The 18,367-nt window shown below is 51.7% G+C and overlaps 1 protein-coding gene and 1 pseudogene across 2 annotated transcripts in view; both read right to left on the bottom strand.

Annotated features, from left to right (window-relative positions):
- The window catches only part of Oxtr (oxytocin receptor), an 18,321-nt gene extending 8,300 nt beyond the window's left edge, over window positions 1-10,021 (bottom strand). Inside the window, exons 1-2 of one of the 2 annotated variants that reach the window (XM_023704852.1) lie at window positions 9,427-10,021; window positions 7,868-8,840 (exon numbers count right to left, since the gene is read on the bottom strand). In XM_023704852.1, the coding sequence (XP_023560620.1) occupies window positions 7,868-8,789 (922 nt within the window). In that variant the 5' untranslated portion in view covers window positions 8,790-8,840; window positions 9,427-10,021. Of the gene's footprint in view, window positions 1-7,867; window positions 9,143-9,426 lie in introns of those variants that run through there. The other variant, XM_004625053.2, reaches the window with a different exon arrangement.
- Window positions 9,448-18,367, bottom strand: part of LOC101577905 — a 113,473-nt pseudogene continuing 104,553 nt past the window's right edge.

Raw genomic sequence — 18,367 nt, 5'->3', positions numbered from 1 at the left:
GAACAGCATGGATTCCAAAGCAGCATTAGCCTCGTTTTATAGATGAAAAAAGAGGCCCAGAGAAGGAGAGTGACTTTCCAAAGGGCACACAGCGAGTCACTCTGTACCCACCTAAACACAATGAGTGATTGCTTTGAAAACCAGGTAAGTGTTCTCACAAGCTGGACTGGTCCCATCTAGTGAGCTTTTGTTCTCAAGCAAAGATGCAAGCACCTGAGAAGGCACACGGAGTGTGATTTGTGGGACCGCCACAACTTTCTTGTTGCCAAGACAAATGTCGCCTCATATGAGATGAAGCCATTCCCACTCACTCCCCAGTGCGGGTCTTCTAAAATCCAGAGCACCGGAGGGGAGCAACACTGGCTCCAACAGCTCTCTACCCTTCGCGTCAGACGTGCCTGTGTGCAGACTGCGAGGCGGGGCGCTTTGGAGAGCTCACAGTGCTGTCTGGGGACCAGGAAGTCAGCAGTCTAGAAAGAAATAATGGCCTCACATGGGGGAAGAGCGCCCAAGCCTTCTGCCTGAGGCCCTGGAAGTAGCTGACCCTCCCAACAGACCTGAGACCCTCAGAAGCTGGGGGGACACAGGGCTCCCTGAAAGCCTTGGGGCTTCAGCCTCCTTCTCCTGAGTGACCCTCCGAGCCACATCTGCTCTCTGATCATTGGTTTTCTTATTGCAGGTTGGAGGTCACACAAGGACATTAAAAAAAGAAAATATAATGTAAAAAGACTTTGTGGCTGGCAAGGTGTTTATTCTAGCAATGACAATGAGGGGGATTTGGCTCAGAGGTATAATCCACTGTAGTAATTTATTAAAGTCTAAGATTGGGGACTTCTGATCATAGGTCAAGGAAATAAACTGTCTGGCTCCCTTTCTTCTAGCAATTATTAAACATTAAAAAACTAATGTGAGCATTGGGCAATGTGACAGAAAGAAGCCCTTGGGAAAATCATGATGCCCATGACCTAGGAAAACCCAAAGCCTGCATTGTGAGTAAGCATAGGATTTCGGGGCCTTGGCTGGAAGAGCCAGCTCCAAATTGTGTCTCACTCACTCCCCTGATGTGAGGATCATACCTCCCCTGTGCCCAACCCTGAGCATGTGCCCAGACTTCCAAGTGCCAGGAAGGGAGGGCAGCAGGGAGGTTGGGTCCTATCCTGGGCCACTAGCCTCACACCTAGCATGTTTGTTCCCTGGAGGAGGAAGAAGTCACATTCACCCATTTTCTTATCCCAGCTCCTCTCTACCAGGCACTGGGCTGGCTCTGGGTAGCTCAGAGGAGTCACCAAGTCCCTATCCTTAAGGGACCCATATGCTGGGTTTGGGAAGGAGAGATGTAAGAGAGCACCAAGCATTAAAGGTGGAGGCAGCTGGCGGGAGTGGGGCTGGGATGAGGGGGCTCTTCCAGGAGAGCTCTTAGGTGCCAAGCAGGCCCATGGACAGAAGAAGCCATGCACCAAAAGTAAACATCATCAGGAAGATGACTTCTCCTGGATTGAGGGAACCCACCCTGTATTTCTGCTCAGCACTGTGATTCACAGCGTGGGGAGCAGGGCCACTGAGTGACAGCATGCGCCAGGATTCCAGCTCACAGCCTGCTTCTCTCTTGCCCCAGGACGCCCACGCAGACTTCCCAGTACTCCTCTGCCCAGCACGAATGGCCCGAATTAGCCACGGACAGCTGACAGGCAGCTGGCCAGGGCCTCTCTGGACTGCGCTGTTCTCAAGACTATGAACACATTTTGCACACAGCTCACACATGCTGCTGATCTCATTGGAACCAGATCCAGCCCAGCAGCCTAAAAGCCCCTCAGGAGAGACACCAGTCTGTGGGGCAAGGCCTTCCCTCCACTCCACAGAGTTTGGGGAATAAGGACTAAAGGTTAATCTGATTGCTGGTCTATAGAAGGTCTTTAAAATTTTTTTTTTTTTAAATTTAGTACAGCATCCACAGGGCCTCACTACACAGACTGGACTCGCAGCGATCCTCCTGTTTTTACCCTCCCAAGAGCTGGGATTATAGGAGCGCATCACCATGCCCAGTCTCAATTGTTGTCTCAGCACCCCAGGGGCAGGGCTCTTTCATTTATTTGGTACAGTCTTGCAATGTAGCTTAGACTCATAGTGATCCTCCTGTCTCAACCCCCCTACAAATGCACCACCACACCAGGTTTCTGTGGTCAGCACGGCACGGATCGAACCTGGGTCCTTGAGCTTGCCAGGCAGGTTCTTAGATTGCTGAGCTATCTCCCTGGCTTTTGGTCTTTTTGAGATAGTGTCTAGATATGCAGTTCAGCCTTGAGCTCACTTTGTAGCCTAGGCTGGTCTTGAACTTGTAACAATCCTTCTACCTCGGTCTTCCAAGTGCTGGGGTTGCATGCCTGGCCAAAGGCCTTTTAAAAAACTGTATTAAATGTATGTTTATATGGGGTCTTAATACTTTAAGGTAAGAGAGTAAACAATTAGATGATTGAGTTTTCTAAAAAATCACTGGTGTGTGATCCTGCCCTATAGCTCAGGATCGCAGCGTTGGGAAGAACTGCTTCATGGGGCTTCTATGATGGTGCTGGGCAAATGGGTGGACACGCTGGCCTCACTGGGCTGAGTCTGGGGACAATGGCATTGTGTAGAAGAAAAGCCAGAGATCCTTTCTGCAGAAGGCCAAGGCTATCCCTGTGCTTTGTGGAGCAGCCACAACAGGCCATGGGTGAAAGTCACCAGTGAGCTTGGGTCAGAGAGGGGATGTTTTAGAGCTCTGCGCCCTCCCAGTCTGCTGTAGTGGATCAGTATTCTAACCAGGTCCTCCAGCGATTCCAGTAACAGCTTGGGAAGCATCTTTCCAGCTGGCTCAGGTTATACAGAGAGGAAATAAGGGATAGACAGCGAAGTGACTATCTAGTGGCCTCATGCGTCTTTGTACAAACTCTTACTCATCCTTCAAAATCCCTGGGACATCCACACTACTTGATAAATAGTTCTGTGACTGCACTGTTGAAACTTACTGTCATTATTTTTGCTTATACTCCTTGGTTTATTCTCCATTTGTGGCTGTGGCCCTCGCTGCTAGCACAGACTGAAAAATAGGAAGTGTTCAATAAGGGACTGGATAGGGTCCAGGGAGATAACTCAGTAGAATAAGCACTTGCCTGGCAAGTGCAAGGGCCTGAGTTCAATCCCACGATTCTGCCAAAACAAACAAACAAACAAACAAACAAACAAAAACCAAACAAATAAACAAAAAAAAGGACTGGAATTGAAACATGGTATTAGCAGACAGGAAGTCTTGGTAAGTCAGCCACTGCCACTACATGGTGGAAAAGCAAAGGGACCATTTCCCTGCTGTGGGGCAGGGCTGGAACAAAGTGACCGGATTCCCACAGAATTTCCCCTTGGAAAATTCAGCTCACATTTGGACATCCAGGTCAAGTGAGAAGAAGGCAAATAAACAGAATAAGGAAGAGACAGTTCTGGTATGAAGTGCAGAAGCCCCAGCTTGGGACAGGGCTACTCCCTGGCACAGGGCCTGCAGCAAATCCATCCTCCTCACAATGGAAGCCTATTTGTTTCTTTTCTTTTTTTTCTTCCAGTACTCGGGATCAAACCTGGGACCTCTGCACTGAGCTACATCTTCAGCCCTTTTATTTTGACACCCAGTCTTACCTCAGACTGGGCTCGAACTTGCAACACTCTAGTCTCAGACTTCTAGAGCACTGGGTTTACAGCCTGATTCTATTCTGCTATTTTGTTTCGTTTTTACTGGTTTTTGTTTCTTTTGTTTTTGAGAGAGGGTCTTGCTATGTAGTCCAAGCTGGCCTTGAACTCAAAGTGGTCCTTCTGCCTCAGCCTCTTGAGTGCTGCTATTACAGGCATGCATCTGCACAAGCCGTTGGGCCTGGCTCACCCGCTCCACCCCTGACTTGCTGAGGGCCTCAGACAGGTCCTGCCTCTGGCAACCGCAGAATGGACATGGTACCCCCAACTTTGCTGTGTTGCAGTGGGGCTAGAGGCAGCCCTGGCACCCACAGGCCTATGCATGGAGCCATTGGCAATGGTGGCTGCAGTTATCAGGTAATCTAACCCCTTCCTGTCCCACTCTGGTCCCCACACAGGAAGTCTCATTCCATTCTGAGCTGTTAGTCCCATGCTCAGACAGGGAGGGACAAATCCCAATCCTACAGACCAGGTCTTTGCAGAGACTTCTCCCTCCCTCCCAAGGGCAGGGTTCCTGCAGCCTGGGCCTGCTTTGTATCCAGGGTCTGGTGGAATACAGCTCAGCCCTGCCCTCTAGATGTGAGCTCCAAGGGTTTCCTTGGCTCCAGGCCCCCTGCCACGGGTGTGGGGGTGGAGTGGGGTGGAGGGTGGGGCCATCAGGCAGGCCCAGCCCCGTCTCTCCAGGGAGCAAGACATGGCTCAGTCCCAGACTGGACTGAGCACCTCCTCCTCCAACCTCTTCATAAAGTCACCCTGCGAGGCCCCTCCCCGTACCCCAACCCTTGGAGGCATTCACCACGAGGGAAAATAGGCCACAAAGCTTCTAGGGACAGATTCTTTTGTTTGCTACTAATCAAACTTTTAGGAGCAGGGGCAGGTGGTAAAGTTACCTCAAGCAGAAAGCCCAAGGAAAAGCTTTAACAGCCAAGAACCACGGAGAACTCAGACAGCTTACCCAGGCTGGCATTGGTGGTCAGCTAACTGCAATTCATACCCAGAAGGGGAGTTCTCTGCCTGCAAAACTGCACAGGTGACTAGTCCATCCAACTCCTTCTCTCCTGCCTACCTCCTGAAAGATCCACAGGGTGGGCTCCCCCAACTGGCAAGCCCTGTGAGGAGGTCCTCCCACTCCCACAGCATGAGCACAGCATCTTCAGGAAGGAAGGGCAGACCGGCTATGCTGGAGAGACCCCAGGCCCCCAGAAACACAGCAGAACTGGGAAGCTTGTTCTGCAGATAGGAAATGGAAAATCAGGCCTCCTGTGCCCTGCAACTTCTTCCTGGTCCAATACACCTGACACCTATCTGGTCACCCCCCAGGGATGGAATGCTCACTTTTGCCACAAGTTGCCAGTTCTACTGTTGGCGCTATTTGAAAGTCCCTAGTCCAGCTCTTCACACCCATTGTTATCTTGTACTCTAACTCCTGTGCCCTCTCCTCCCACATCCCACTGACCTGCTAAACAAGCATGGGCCACTCTATCAGCAGGTACCCAGCTATGCCAGGCACTGGGCTCATTCTCATGACTGCCCTGGACACCTCACCTACTCCCCAGTAGGCTCTGCCTCCACTCCTTTTTGCCCATCCAGGCTCAAGACAAAAGATCCATCTCCTCCATCAAGTATAGCTGCCCAGATCCTTCAAGTTGATCCCAAGGCCGGGAAACTTGTAAAAGGCAGGATGGCTGCCAAGAAGAGAACACTGATTCTGTGGCCCCTGGAGCCATGAGTGAGACCATTCACAACAACCTGGGTGCACTTGTGATGCACAGCAGAAGCTGAGGCTCAGGAGGGTGAAGCAAATGTGTAAGGACACACAGGACAAAGTGGCAGAGCAGAAGCCAATGGAAGCCAGTGTGACCCAGTGGCTTGCCTGTCTCCACATGGAAACCTGGGGCTCCACTGGGTCCTAGCCAGCTGGGTCCTTGGTCCACTCAGTTTCGATTCAGAGGAAGACTCCACTCCCCTGGGGCACTTTACCATTTTTGGAGAAGTCAGCAAATCCAAAAGGAAGAGCACTAGTCCTGCTGAAGGATGAAGGTGTTGTAGCTGCAAAGTGTGAGATTTAAAAAAAAAAATTCCAGAGTTTTTCCTGTAGTTCCAGGGTATCTGAGAAGGGGGCTACACCATCATACACCACTATGTATGCTGTGCTCCCTTTGAATGCCTTGTGACATGGTGCAAAGCCCAGGTAGAAAGCCCAGCACATCCAGCTTGTCCTCTCCTCTGTGATGTCCCACCGGGCTGCACCAGCCCTGGCTTCTTTGATGGCCAGAGAGGCACCCAGGGCTGTGGATACCTCCTGGGTGCTATCTACTGGCCTCCCCAAACCAGGGCCAGGGTCCAGATGCTTGGAGAGGGCACCACATATAATCTCATTTTTCAGGTAGGAGAACATGAGAGAGAGAGAGGAGTGCCTTTGGGGGGTGCAAAGGGAAGGAGGGGATCATAAAATGAATGATAGACAGTTGTGCATGCCTGTAATCCCAGCTCTCTGGGTGGCTGGGACAAGAAGATCAAAATACCAAGCCCAGCCTGGGCAATTAAGCAATTTAGTAAGACCTGGAAAAGAGAGAGACAGAGGTGGTAGGGTGGGAAGGAAGGAAGGAAGGCAGAGAACAAAGGGAGGGAGGGAAGGCAGGAAGTAGGGAAAGGTGGTGGCATCTGGTCTCTGTGGATCCTGCCAAGGAAATGGGTGTGATCTGATGCCCTGCATGTACACATCCACCACCCGTTGTTTCTCCCAACTCCCTAAGGTACCTCTCATAAGAAGATGAGTGCAGGAACCCCCAGCTCCAGCTGCTATGCTCCCTTCGAATGCCTTGTGACGTGGTACAAGTGCCTCCCCTTTCTGGGCCCCAGAGCCTCCTCTACAAGGTGCACGCTGGAGTAGGGCTGAGCTTTTCTAAATCTCTACAGCATCATCACCCTGAACACTACAGGCACTCAACCCCTGCTGATGGCAAGTGGCTTGTTCACTATGGTGTTAACTGGGAGGGCTTGGTGGAACCAGGAGTCTGGGACTTCTGGAAGGGGGTCAAAGCAAAATTATCAGGGGTTGCAGCTTCCCGGGACAGACAGCCATGAGCCTTCGGGGAGCAGAAGAGACTAATCCTGGAAGCAGGACCTCTGCACTGTGTGGAGGCCTAGACTGAGGAGCTAATCCTTCGGTGTTAGGCTGACAAATGAGTTCCCCACAGCCTACATGTGTTAGGGGCTCTCCTTTACCCTCACGGTCCACCACCGGCAGTGCCTCCTGCCTCTCCCAGGTAAGCTACTGGAATCAGCAGGAGTGTGCAGGGCTGTCTGGGTATTGTACTTTGAGGACAGCTGTCCAGCACCAATCACAAGCTCCAGAGCCCTGGGGTACCTGTGCTCCCTCAACATCTATACCCTCATACCTTCTTTAAGCCCCTCCTGCTGGCCCTCCAGAAAATGCAGGCCAAGATCAGAGCTGGAATATCTGCTGGAAGAGTGAACTGGGCCCTGGAGAGCCTTCATGCTATAAGCAAGACCCTGTGAGTCAAGGGGAATGAAAGGACCTCCTGAGGTATCCCCTGTGTCTGCTACAGCGCTCCCAGGTGGAAGGCTTGCCTGCCTCCATGCAGAACCACAAAACCTCCTCTTCCTTCCCTTTCTTCCCAGGGAAGTGCATTGTTCTGCAGGCCCCAGCCCTGTGCCTGCCCATGCCCAGTGTGTTGCTCACATCTTCCCTGCTGCAGGCTGCTCAACATCTCTGCTAGAGGGGGTTCAGGAAGTGTCTTCACTTCCTCAGGGGTCCCCAGTGGACACCTTGCTCCTGTCCACTTGCACGGAAAGCAGAGATCCAATTTAAAGTTCAGGTGAGGTAGGAGCTGCCCTGGGCTGAGCGCCTTCCCCATGGCTGGTGAGCTGAGCCTGTGTCCTGCACAATCACAGCCACATGCTCCCTAAGCCTGCACCGCAGGGTAAACCCTTGACTGCAGTTTCTCATTTCATTTCACCCCCAGAGGGCTGGTGAAGCTGGTTTTACAGAAGTTGAAGTTGAGGCTTGGGGCAGATCTTTGCACAAAGCCAACAGGTCAGGTGCCAATGCTGCCCATGCTGAAGCCCGCTGATCCTTGGCCTCTGACCCGGGCCTCCATGCTCCCTTCTCTTGGTCTCCACCCCCACTGACCTTCTTTGGGCGCATCTGCATCCCACACACTCCACATCTGCACGAAGAAGAAGGGTGTCCAGCACACGATGAAGGCCAGCACGATGATGAAGGTCATCTTGACCGTGCGGATCTTGGCCTTGGAGATAAGCTTGACGTTGCTGACTCTCGCCAGCGTTGCTCGCCCTGCACCGGTCACGGTGGAGTCCTCGGGCCCCTGGGCGGCGGCCGCAGCGGCCGTCTTGAGCCGCAGATTCTGCCAGATCTTGAAGCTGATGAGGCCATAGCAGGCGGCCAGCACGATCACCGGCACAATGTAGACAGACAGTGTGATCCATGTGACGTAGGCCTTGGGCCCCCAGGGCTGGATGAAGACTGCCCAGCAGTCAAAAACGCCCTCGGCCACCTCGCGCAGGGAGAAGATGTGCACCTGCGGCACGCTGGCCACCAGACAGCCCAGCCACGTGGCAAGCACAGCCAGGCGGTCAGTGCGGCGGCGCAGCGAGCGCAGAGGCTGGCAGATGGCCAGGCAGCGGTCCAGCGACATGAGCAGCAGCAGGTAGGTGGAGGCGAACATGCCTACCACCTGCAAGTACTTGACGAGGCGGCACAACAGGTCAGGCCCGTAGAAACGGAAGGTGATGTCCCACAGCAGTTGCGGCAGCACCTGGAACACGGCCACCACCAGGTCGGCGATGCTCAGGTGCTTCATGAAGAAGAAGAGGCGAGAATGCTTGTGGCGCGTGGTGCGCAGCGCCAGGAGCACGCACGCGTTGCCGCTCAGCGCCAGGAAGAGGATGAGGCACAGCACCGCCACCTCCACGCGCGCCAGGGCCTCGTTGCGCCTCGGGGGTCCGGCCGTGCTGTTGCTCTCGGAGCCCGGGGACTCGGTGCTCCCGTTGGCTGCGTCGGCGCTCCAGTTGACCGCAAGCGCGCCTTCCATCCTCTGGTCCAGCGTCGCGGGCCGCGGGTTCCCCACAGGGCCACCCCGACCCTGAAAAATAACGCAGAGTCGTGAGACGCAGACTGTGCGGCTCCGCTTCCGATGCTCACGGGACGCATTTGTCCCCTTATCAGGGGCCCTAAATCCCAAATCCTTTGAGATTCCAGGCACTATCTCCGGCCACCCCAAATCCTCCTTTGAACAGCGGCAACAGGGCAGAAAGCCTTTACCTGTGAGGGGCTCAGCGCTTCCCCTGGGGCACAGGGGTGGATCAGCACCCACCGCATTTCCTCTGCCCAGCCAGCCGCTATGGGGACCAAAATGCCCAGCACTGCCCCATCTGCGCCCCTCGGCATGGCTACCTACCGCGGGCTACCTAGCCGCCCCCGTCCTGAAACCCTCACCCTGTGCGTCCTACACCTCTGGCCGGGGATGCCCCTTGTGGGACCGTCCTCCTTAGCCCCCAACTTCCATACCTGCCCTCCTAGAGTTCTGTCCACTCCCTCTGGGAGACCGCGCCTCAAAGCCCGCCCCAGGATGCCACATCGCTGACCGCAGGACCCTGCAGGGTCTTGGCCCACACCCACGACACTCCTCCGCAGCCCCCAAACCTGCAGCCGCGGGCCCCACTTCTTACTCGGGAGTTGTCACCTGCCCTCTACAGCCCGTGAGTCCGCGTGCAAGACCCAGCACCCGCACGGAACCCGCAGGTGGTGATGAAGTTGGCTCCGGGGAAGTTGCGCCGCTGCTGATGCTCCGAAGACGCCGGTCCGCCGAGCAGGGTCGGGACGCAGTAGGTCGCTGCACTGGGTTTCGGGTCGGGCACCTCGGCTGGATTGCCCTTGCCCGCGGCTTTGCTCGCTATTGAGTGGAAAGGAAGGTGCACCGAGAGCTCCGTGAAGCTGTGCGCGCCCGCCGGGCAGGAGGTGCAAGGCGGTCGCTCTCGGTGGCGGTCCGGGATGCACTACCACGCGAGCCCGCTGGGGTGTGCAGCGGAGCCGGAGCTTGCAGGTGCTGGGCTGAGTGAACGCTTGTGATTCTTTTGCAGTGGTTTAAAACCGCCAGGGGAAGGCACTTGTAAATAACCCGCCTTGTTTCTTCCTTTCTTGGCTTAAAAGCTCCTGGCCCTCTCGGAGATGCTGAAAATACAGTGCTGATGATGAAGCTACCGAAGCATTTAATTGGTATTTCCCAAACTAAAGTTCATTTCAATACTCCCCCCACTTTTTTTTTTTTTTTTTTTTTTTTTAAATTGAACTTGTAGAATCAGAAATGCCTTCTGTTCCAAGGACCACTGGGAGAGCTCTGCATCTGTTAAGCGGCCTTGGGTGAAAATCTCAAGCCTCCCCACATCTACTTCTATTAAAAGTGATTGTACTTGTCTGTGGACCCAAAGTCACTTGGACTACCTTACCATTCTTCAGAATTAAAATCCTAAATAGTGGCAAAGGAAGATGAAATGTTAAAGACTGCTTCTCGCGTCCTTGCTCCTTTTCTATTTTAAAAATCTTTCTTTCCTTTAAAAGTAATTAAAGAATTAAGGCGAGAGGGAGACCAGAATTAAAAAAAAAAAGAGTGGGGTTATTTAAAGTAAATTAAATGCATATTTAAAGTGCATTAAATGAATATTTCCTCCTGACTTTTCACTTCTTCCTCTTTTAATTATGTGGAAAGAACTGAGTCAGGCAAAGGCCGAGCTTCCTGCATCCACAATTACAGGCCTGTGCTGCGATGTCTCCTGCACAGCCTCACAGTTCCTGACCCCAGGTCTCTCTGAGTGAGCGCCCAAGCAGGTTTGAGCATTCTGGAAGCATGGCCAGGTGGCAGCAGGTGAAAGTAGCCTTTTTCTTGCCTTTGGTGGTTGTGTAACAATATTATCAGCAGTGTCTGTCATACAAATTACAGATTAAAGTTCCAGAACGCTTAGGTGAGATGAGAATTAAGTGACCGTCAGAACCTTTCTTCCCCCTGGGCCTCAGTTTCTCCATGTGGGAAATGAGAGTGCTGAGCCAGAGTGGTACTGCCTGAGGTCCCATCCCTCTGGTCTTCTGAAGCTGTGTTACCTATGTTGTCCAAGAGGTTAATCATTGCAGGTTAAACCTCCGAGCCCTAGCCTGTGGCTAGACGGGGAGTCACTTTCCTTAAGAACTGATTCGTACATCTGGGAAGGAAAGCACTGAGCTTGTAAACCTCAGCCTGCTCTTCTCCTGGAAGGGAGCTGCCTTTCATTCAGAGTACAGGGATCTGAGTCACCTTCCTCTCCAGGAACCTGCTCCTCTACCCCTGGGCACAGCCTTGTGTGGTCTCTGTGTGGTGACACCTCAGGTGAGATGGCACTAGGACCATTTGATCTCAGGCAAAAGCCAAATTCTCTAATTTAGTCTTCATCTGAAGCAAAAATTGACAGTGAGATCCTCATTCCTTCTCTTTTATCTTTCAGTGTTTGCAGAAACAAGGCAAAAATGAGGTGCTGTTTACTAACAACCACCGACTCCAGAAGCTCCTAATGATGAGTGAGACAAGCCTGCACCCAAGAGAGACAAGGTCCGAGACCATGCTTGAGGGCTCCCTTTACAAAAAAGGCAGCTGGATTCTGAGGCTTCAGGATGAGTCTCCCAGAAAGCAAAACAAAAGAGGCCAGAGAGTTGAGTAGGGCAAAGGTGTTGTTTTGGTGGAGGGGCTAACAATGTTTGTGGCTGGAGGAACCTTGGGGTGCCTGGCACATCAGCAGAAGTTCAAAAATATTTCTAGAGGCCACACAAGGAAGTAATTCCATGCTCCCTCTCATGAGGGGAGGAATACTTGCCCTGGTGGTATCCAAGAGGGAAGGTTAGGATCGAGGGACTCTGAAGCGTGAGGTGAAGAAATTGAGTTCTTTTTCATTCCTGTCGATTTCATCTGGGAGAAGTCTGATGGAAAACAGTCATGAAGGTGCCCAGGTGGTTGAGGTTTGGGACAGCAGGTGGCAGGGCGGGATGTGGCAGAACAACATTGCCTCCTGGAAGAAGCTGAGAGCAACAGGAACGAAGGGAGGGAACTTCTGACCTGGAGACTTTGGTGGTCCAGGCAAGAGTTGCTGTGGGAACAGGTGATGTCATTGGAGGTTGTAATACCAGGGTTCTCCAAAGTGACAGAGCCATTAGGACATGTGGATATAGAGAAAAGTTAAATATTCAGTGTCAAGGAACTGGCTCACATCATGGAGGTTACAAAGCCCCAGATCTGTAGCCCAAAGAAGAGCTAATGCTGCAGTTCAAGCCAAGGACACGAGCTGCAGGGTCCATCCTGCTCAGGGGAGGTCACTTTTTGTATATTTAGTGTAGGTCTTCAGCTGATTGGGTGAGGCCCACCCTGCACCCAAAGCCCGCCCACTTAGATGCTCATCTCAGCCCCATCCCCTCACAGTGTCTGGCCACAAACCATGACCCAGCCAGGTTGACCTGTACAATGAGCCATCATGCAGGGACTCTCAGGAACCACTGTTTCTACATCTGCCTGGTAGCTGGGCATCTGGAAGGTAGGGCCAGGGTTACACACCTGTAATCAGAAGACTGAGGACACCGCTTCAGGATCCTTCCATATGTGTAATATACATAAGGACAGTAGCGAGGGAGAAACAAGCAAGCACCATGCAGTTCCACTCTCTCCAGGTCAGGGCCAGGCTGCTTAGGAAGGAATCGCACCTTGGGGTGAACTACACAGGGCTCACCTCTACCTCTGGGAGTGGGTGCTAGGTGATAGCATCTCAGAAACATCTCTTAGACACTGGTCTCTGCTCAAGGGCCTCATGCTACGGTCAAGTGGAAGGGAGTGATAATCACCTCTCCTCTCTCCCCAGTGCCTCCCTCCCATGATCTCTACATCTCTGCTAGGGCTCCAGCTCCAGGACGAGTAACACACTGGTGTACAGCCTGAGAATGCACTGGTGCAGTAGCCCTGCGTGGGCAAGCTTGGCCCTGGCCTTCTTACCTCAGCATGGCATTGCGAGGCAGGTTTGCCTGGCTGCGGGGGCTGAACCACGAAGTGCTTGTGTCTGCTGCAAGCTCATGACGTGCAGTCGTAACTCTCCCATTCGCCCTCCAGCCTGCCACACTGCGGATGCCTTCTCAGCCTCTGCTTTTATTCCTGTGCTTTTGGAGGGTTGAGAAAGTGAGAAAAACATGTTTTCATGTAAGACAGTGCTTTGAACTTGCACAGGTAATTCTGGGCTGGTCTATGTGCTGCCTACGTGGCCAAGTCACTGAGCCTGAGACTCAGTTTACCTAGGGCGCTGAGATGGTGGGACTGTGTGAGTAGACAAGGTGTTGCACAGACATCTGTAAGGATTTTGCAGACTGCTGTCTCTTTTTCCACACTGGCGACCTCCCTCCAGGACATTCTATGAGAAGAGCAATGTCTGGGGCAGTCAGCCCCCATCTATTCATTTTCCTTGAGTGAGCATATGTGTCATCAATTCAGCTAGAAAAATGAGCGTGCGTGTGTGTGTGTGTGTGTGTGTGTGTGTGTGTGTGTGTGTGACTGTGCCAGGCAAGGAAGCACTAGATCTTTACCTTTTCAGAGAAGCCCTTCCAGACCCTGGGCTCATGGAGCATGTGTCACTTCCAGGCTTCTGCAGGGGAGCACCTACCACCTAGGACATGAATGTACTCAGCCTCCCAGTTCAGCCCCAGCACCCAGATGCACTCCCAGGTGTTGGTCCTCTATTTGTGTTCCACATCCACCTATCTATAAAAATGTACTAAGAACATTCCTTAATAGATCAATCACCAGAGTGGCAACCTTGCTTCCTGGAACAGTTTTATGGAAATCAAACTGCAGGAGGGCTCTCTGGGAGAAGTGTGGTACTCCTGCTCACAAACCATCCTTCGAAAACAATGGCAGAGATAAAGCAGGAGGATTTGAAGTCCCCAAACATGTTTTCACTTGACAATGCATGTGACAACATAGCTTCTATTGAGGTGCTGACTTAAGAAAGGACTTTGCCCACATGTAGACACCGATGGCCCAGATTAGCATGTAATTTGAGAGAAAAGGTATTTTCAGAAGTAGTTGAGTTTGGGGTAGAAATGAGCTGTTCTTTTGTAGAAGAAAAGGTCTGAGAATCAGGATCTTTGGATTCATAATTTCCCTCGGAGAAGGAGGGCCTGGGAGAATTGGGAGTGACTTAAACTGACTGATATTCTTACCAGCAGAATGATTGGGATTATGTTTGTGTTGTGGTTGAAGAACTGAGATTGAGAGAAGGGAAGACACTTGGCTAAGCCACACAGCGGTTTAAGAAGCACAAAACAAGCCTGCAGAGGTGAGCAGGGAAGAGCAGATCACATGCTGTGGAACTGAGGGGCTTTGTTTCTGTCCATCTGGGAGTGCTGGGACGCTTTTGGGATCTGAGGTGACAGCAGATGTGGTCTGTGGTAACTACCATGCTCCCCTCAGCATGGGGCACAGGCAGGCAGCAGAGAGGGTGTGGTAGGTGCCAGGCAGCAATGGTGTGGTGTGAATATACCAACGCTGAGGCTGCAGGGCAAGGACAGGTCACCTGTTCAAGGCGCTGTCATAGCCACACAAGGAACCCGATGGAAGCTTTGGCTTTCCAGCCACCGCCGGAGTCAGGAGAGGCCCGAGCAGCACTGACTCTGTCCTGTGGGTGAGAGCTGACATGCTGATTCAGGGAGCAGAGGAGGCATGAATAACAGCCCCGGCCTGAGCCAGTCTATTTGAGAGATCAGGCTCGGGGCATCCAGGAGCAACCCAAGAAAACAGAGCTAACTGCTCTTGGAGCTCCCACCCCAAGCTATCACGCCATCTGTGGGAGGAGGATGCGACCTACGGGGGAATTCCAGGGTCCTGGCATCTCCAAAAAACATGCCGAGGCCCCAGGCAGCCCTATCTAGTCTCCCCCTCAATTCCAGCACCCACTCGTTTTATCTTTTTCATGAAAAGAAAAAGGCATTTCTTCCCTGAAGGGCACCCAAGGCAAGGCTACCTTTCTTCATTTCCGAGCACATTTTGACAGAATGTCCTGTTTCTTGATGTGTTATACACCAACATCCTTGCTGTAAGTGCATTCTCAAGCACCTCCCATTGCCCAGAGAAGCTGTGTATTAGTGTAAAGTTGAACTTACCCAACTAGTGCTCCTAAAGTAGGTGAGAAAATGGGAGCCAGCCCAGAGCCCAGAGCCCTGCCTGCAGAGTTAAAATTCCACCATACAGGGGCTGCCTTGTGTGGCTGTGGACAAGTGTCCCCATGCCTCTCTGGGCCTCAGTTTCCCTCCTTTGAAGTGAGGGAATCTCCACATTCCCTTACAGTTCTGACATTCTGTTCTCTAAGGCTGGGCAGCAATCACATGCAGCAGAGCCAGGAGTGGAGCAGACACTCTGCGAAGGCCCCCAGGATCTACACTGGCAGAGACAATAAACCTGCTGCTGACCAAGAGGGAGCTTTAAACAACTGAAATATCATTGTTCATCTACCAGATCAGAAAAAAATGGAAAAGGAAAATACCTCGGGGGAAGCTGGCACTCTTAAACAATGATGTTGGGAACATATTTTGAAATGGGGCTCACAAAAAGGAATTCAGCAGTGGTCATGAAGTTTTAAACATGTTTTTCTTTTTTCATTTTTTTTTTTTTTAACCCAAAATGAACCCTTCCTAGTGATGTAACTTAGGAAAATAATTGAGCAAAAAAGGTGAAGAGAAAAAACCCAGATGTTCGCCTTTCAGACTTCATTGGTAACAGTCGGGAACAGTAGAATCTGAGTACTTGTACATTAGGTAAAGTGCTACCACAAAAGTGAAATGACAGGACAGACCTGTGCAAACTGCCACAGAAGTCTGTGTGTCTGTGAGGGGTGTAAAAGAGGAGAGGAAGAGCCAGACAGACAGCTCAGTGGACTAAAGCACCTGCTTAGGCAGACCCATGGAGCAGGGTTTGATCCCTGGTACCATGCCAGCCCTTCCCCTGGGGCGTGCTGAGACTGGGCATGGTGGTGTAAGCCTGTAATCCCAGTGCTTGGGAGGCTGAAAATAGGAGGATCACTATGAGTTTGGTCTGTGTAGTGAGACCCTGTACTAAATACATCAAAAAACTACATATATATATATATAATAAGAGGGAAGCTGCAGAAAGTGACCTATATAAGAGTATTACTTTTATTTTATTTTATTTTTTTTTAGGAACCAGGGATTGAACTCAGGCCCTTGCGCTTGCCAGGGAAGTGCTTATTCCACTGAGCCATCTCCCGGACCCCTATTACTTTTATAAATACATAGGGGGTTGGAGTATAGCTCAGTGGCATAGTGCATGCCTGGAAAGCTCAAGGTTGTGAGTTTGATTCCTGGTACCAACCACCCCCCCCCCCTTTTATAAATGCACAGAGAATGGTCTAAAGGGGGCATTACAAGTAAAGGGACTGCAATTACTCCCAGGTGACAGGATTCTGGGTGATGTAATACCTGCAGGAACCGCTTTCTGACATTTTACATTTTTGAAACGTGAAGAGAGAATCTCTTCTCACCAACCCGCCAGGTGCCTCCAGCCTCTGCTCCCTGCTCTGTCCACAGGATGCTCTGGGCAAGACTGTCTCTCAGGGTGAGGGAGAGATGGGACCCCCTTCCAGTGCTCCCCAGAAGTCATTAGTTGGCCCAAACTTGAGTGTTTCCATAGCTCTGGCCCTTGGGGAGGAGTAGCAGCAGGCAGAGGCTTAAAGCCACGTAGAGTGGTGCAGATCTTCCAGCGAGAGAGACCACAACTGCATTTTCTTACCCTGAGCTCACAGAGCCTCAGAAACAATTCCTTATCAGCAGCTCCACTCCAGAAATGGTTCCTTGTGAGAAAGGGGCAGCAAACAGGTAAGAGTGGCTGGGGAGGCCTGTGGCCTGGGAGAGTTAGAGTGTGGGGACTCTGCCTCGGTGCAGCACACCCAAGAGCTGGCCAGGTTCCTTTGCATCTCAGCCCAAAGATTAGGAAGCAGAAGATTCTAGAACATGAGATCTTTGAGGAATATAAACATACCCCTGGGTTCATTGTGTGTGTGTGATGAGCCCAAGGCAGATGCAGCCTCCAGATTCGGATGGAAGCCCCTGGCCAAGCTGCCTCCCACATGGCTCCAACCTCACTCCCAGTCCTTGCTCCACTCTTCCTGCATTGCCACCCACCCTGTCTGCCTCCTCTCCTTTCTCCCTCAGGATGGCAGGTGCCCAATTTGTGAATTCCATCTTCAAGCCCACACTGAACCCATTCCCCCCATGGAAATGCCCTCCCTGTCCTTCTCCCCATCACATTTCACATCCCATCCACTTCACAGATGGAAAAACAGGCTCATGTCTGACTAAGATGACCCGGCTCATTCGTACCTGACCAGCTCTCTGACTCTTTCTCAGTCTGTGGTCCTTTCGCTGAGAACTATGTTTTTGGAAACTTTGGAATTGGATGTTAGTGCCTGGGCCTTCTTTTTCTGATCTCCAAGTGACTGTAACTCCAGCTCTCCTTGGGGCCTCCTTCTTGCTGTCTTTAGGGACTCCTCAAAATACAAGTAGAGCAGAAGGGAACTCAGTAAGTTGGTTCTCACAGGCATAGGGAAAGATGTGCACCCCTGGAATCAAGGTTATAGGAAGGAGACACATGAGCCTGGATTTCAGTCTCCATTGGGCCACTTGCCAACAGCATCGCCTTGTGTGACGCTGTAGCAAAACACGCACCCCCCAGTATACTTCGGTGTTTCTGCTTGCCATTGCAACAGGACCAGCTTCACTGAGTCTCAGTTAACCAACAAATGGCGATAGTAATTATGTTCCCCAGGTGTCTCTGTTGACACTGCTGTATGACAAGCTACCCCCAAACACAGTGTCTACAAACAATAGCAATTATTTTCCTCATAAAACTGACTTAAGGTAGTACTTGGTGGCAACAGCTCATCCTTGCTATGTTTGTCCTTAGCTAGAGCAGCGTAATTCTGGGACTAGAAGGTCTTAATGACGGTGGAGGCTTGGTCTCTCACATATATAGATGGCTGTCAGCTGGGGCCTTCGTTGAGGTGATGAGATTGTGAAAATACTTGTGAAATAAGGTATTCAATTTTTTTTGTGGGGGGAAGGGTCTACAGGGTGTTCAGGGCCTCACTACTAGATCAGACTCAGAATGATCTGTCTGTTACAGCCTCCCAAGAGCTGGGATTGCAGACATGCCCAACCACACCCAATCTCCTTTGCGTCTCAGCGCGCCTCGGGGGCGGGGCTGGTATGGCAGGACCGAGGAATGGATCCCCCAGGTCCTGCGCTTTAATCTGCTGAGCTATTTGGCCTGCCCTTTCAAAAGGTTGAAGAAAAACAAAAATGCCATCCAAGGATACTAACAGACAAAGCTGTTCTTCAGAAAAGGAGAGACAAAAACATTCCTGGACAGACAAAAGCTGAGAGAGCTCCTCAGTACAAGAAATGCCGTGGGGGAGTTCTTCAAGCTGAAATGAAAGGCAGCTGAATGACAACATAAAACATATGGGCAGGGCCGGGGAGATGGCTCAGTGGAATGGGCGCTTCTCTGGCAAGTGCAAGGGCCTGAGTTCAATCCCCGGTTCC

The sequence above is a fragment of the Octodon degus genome, unplaced genomic scaffold, assembly GCF_000260255.1.
Source record: "Octodon degus isolate 3935 unplaced genomic scaffold, OctDeg1.0 scaffold00008, whole genome shotgun sequence".
Lineage (NCBI taxonomy): Eukaryota > Metazoa > Chordata > Mammalia > Rodentia > Octodontidae > Octodon > Octodon degus.
Note: the sequence above shows the minus strand (reverse complement) of the source record. Positions and strands in the feature narration are given on the sequence as shown.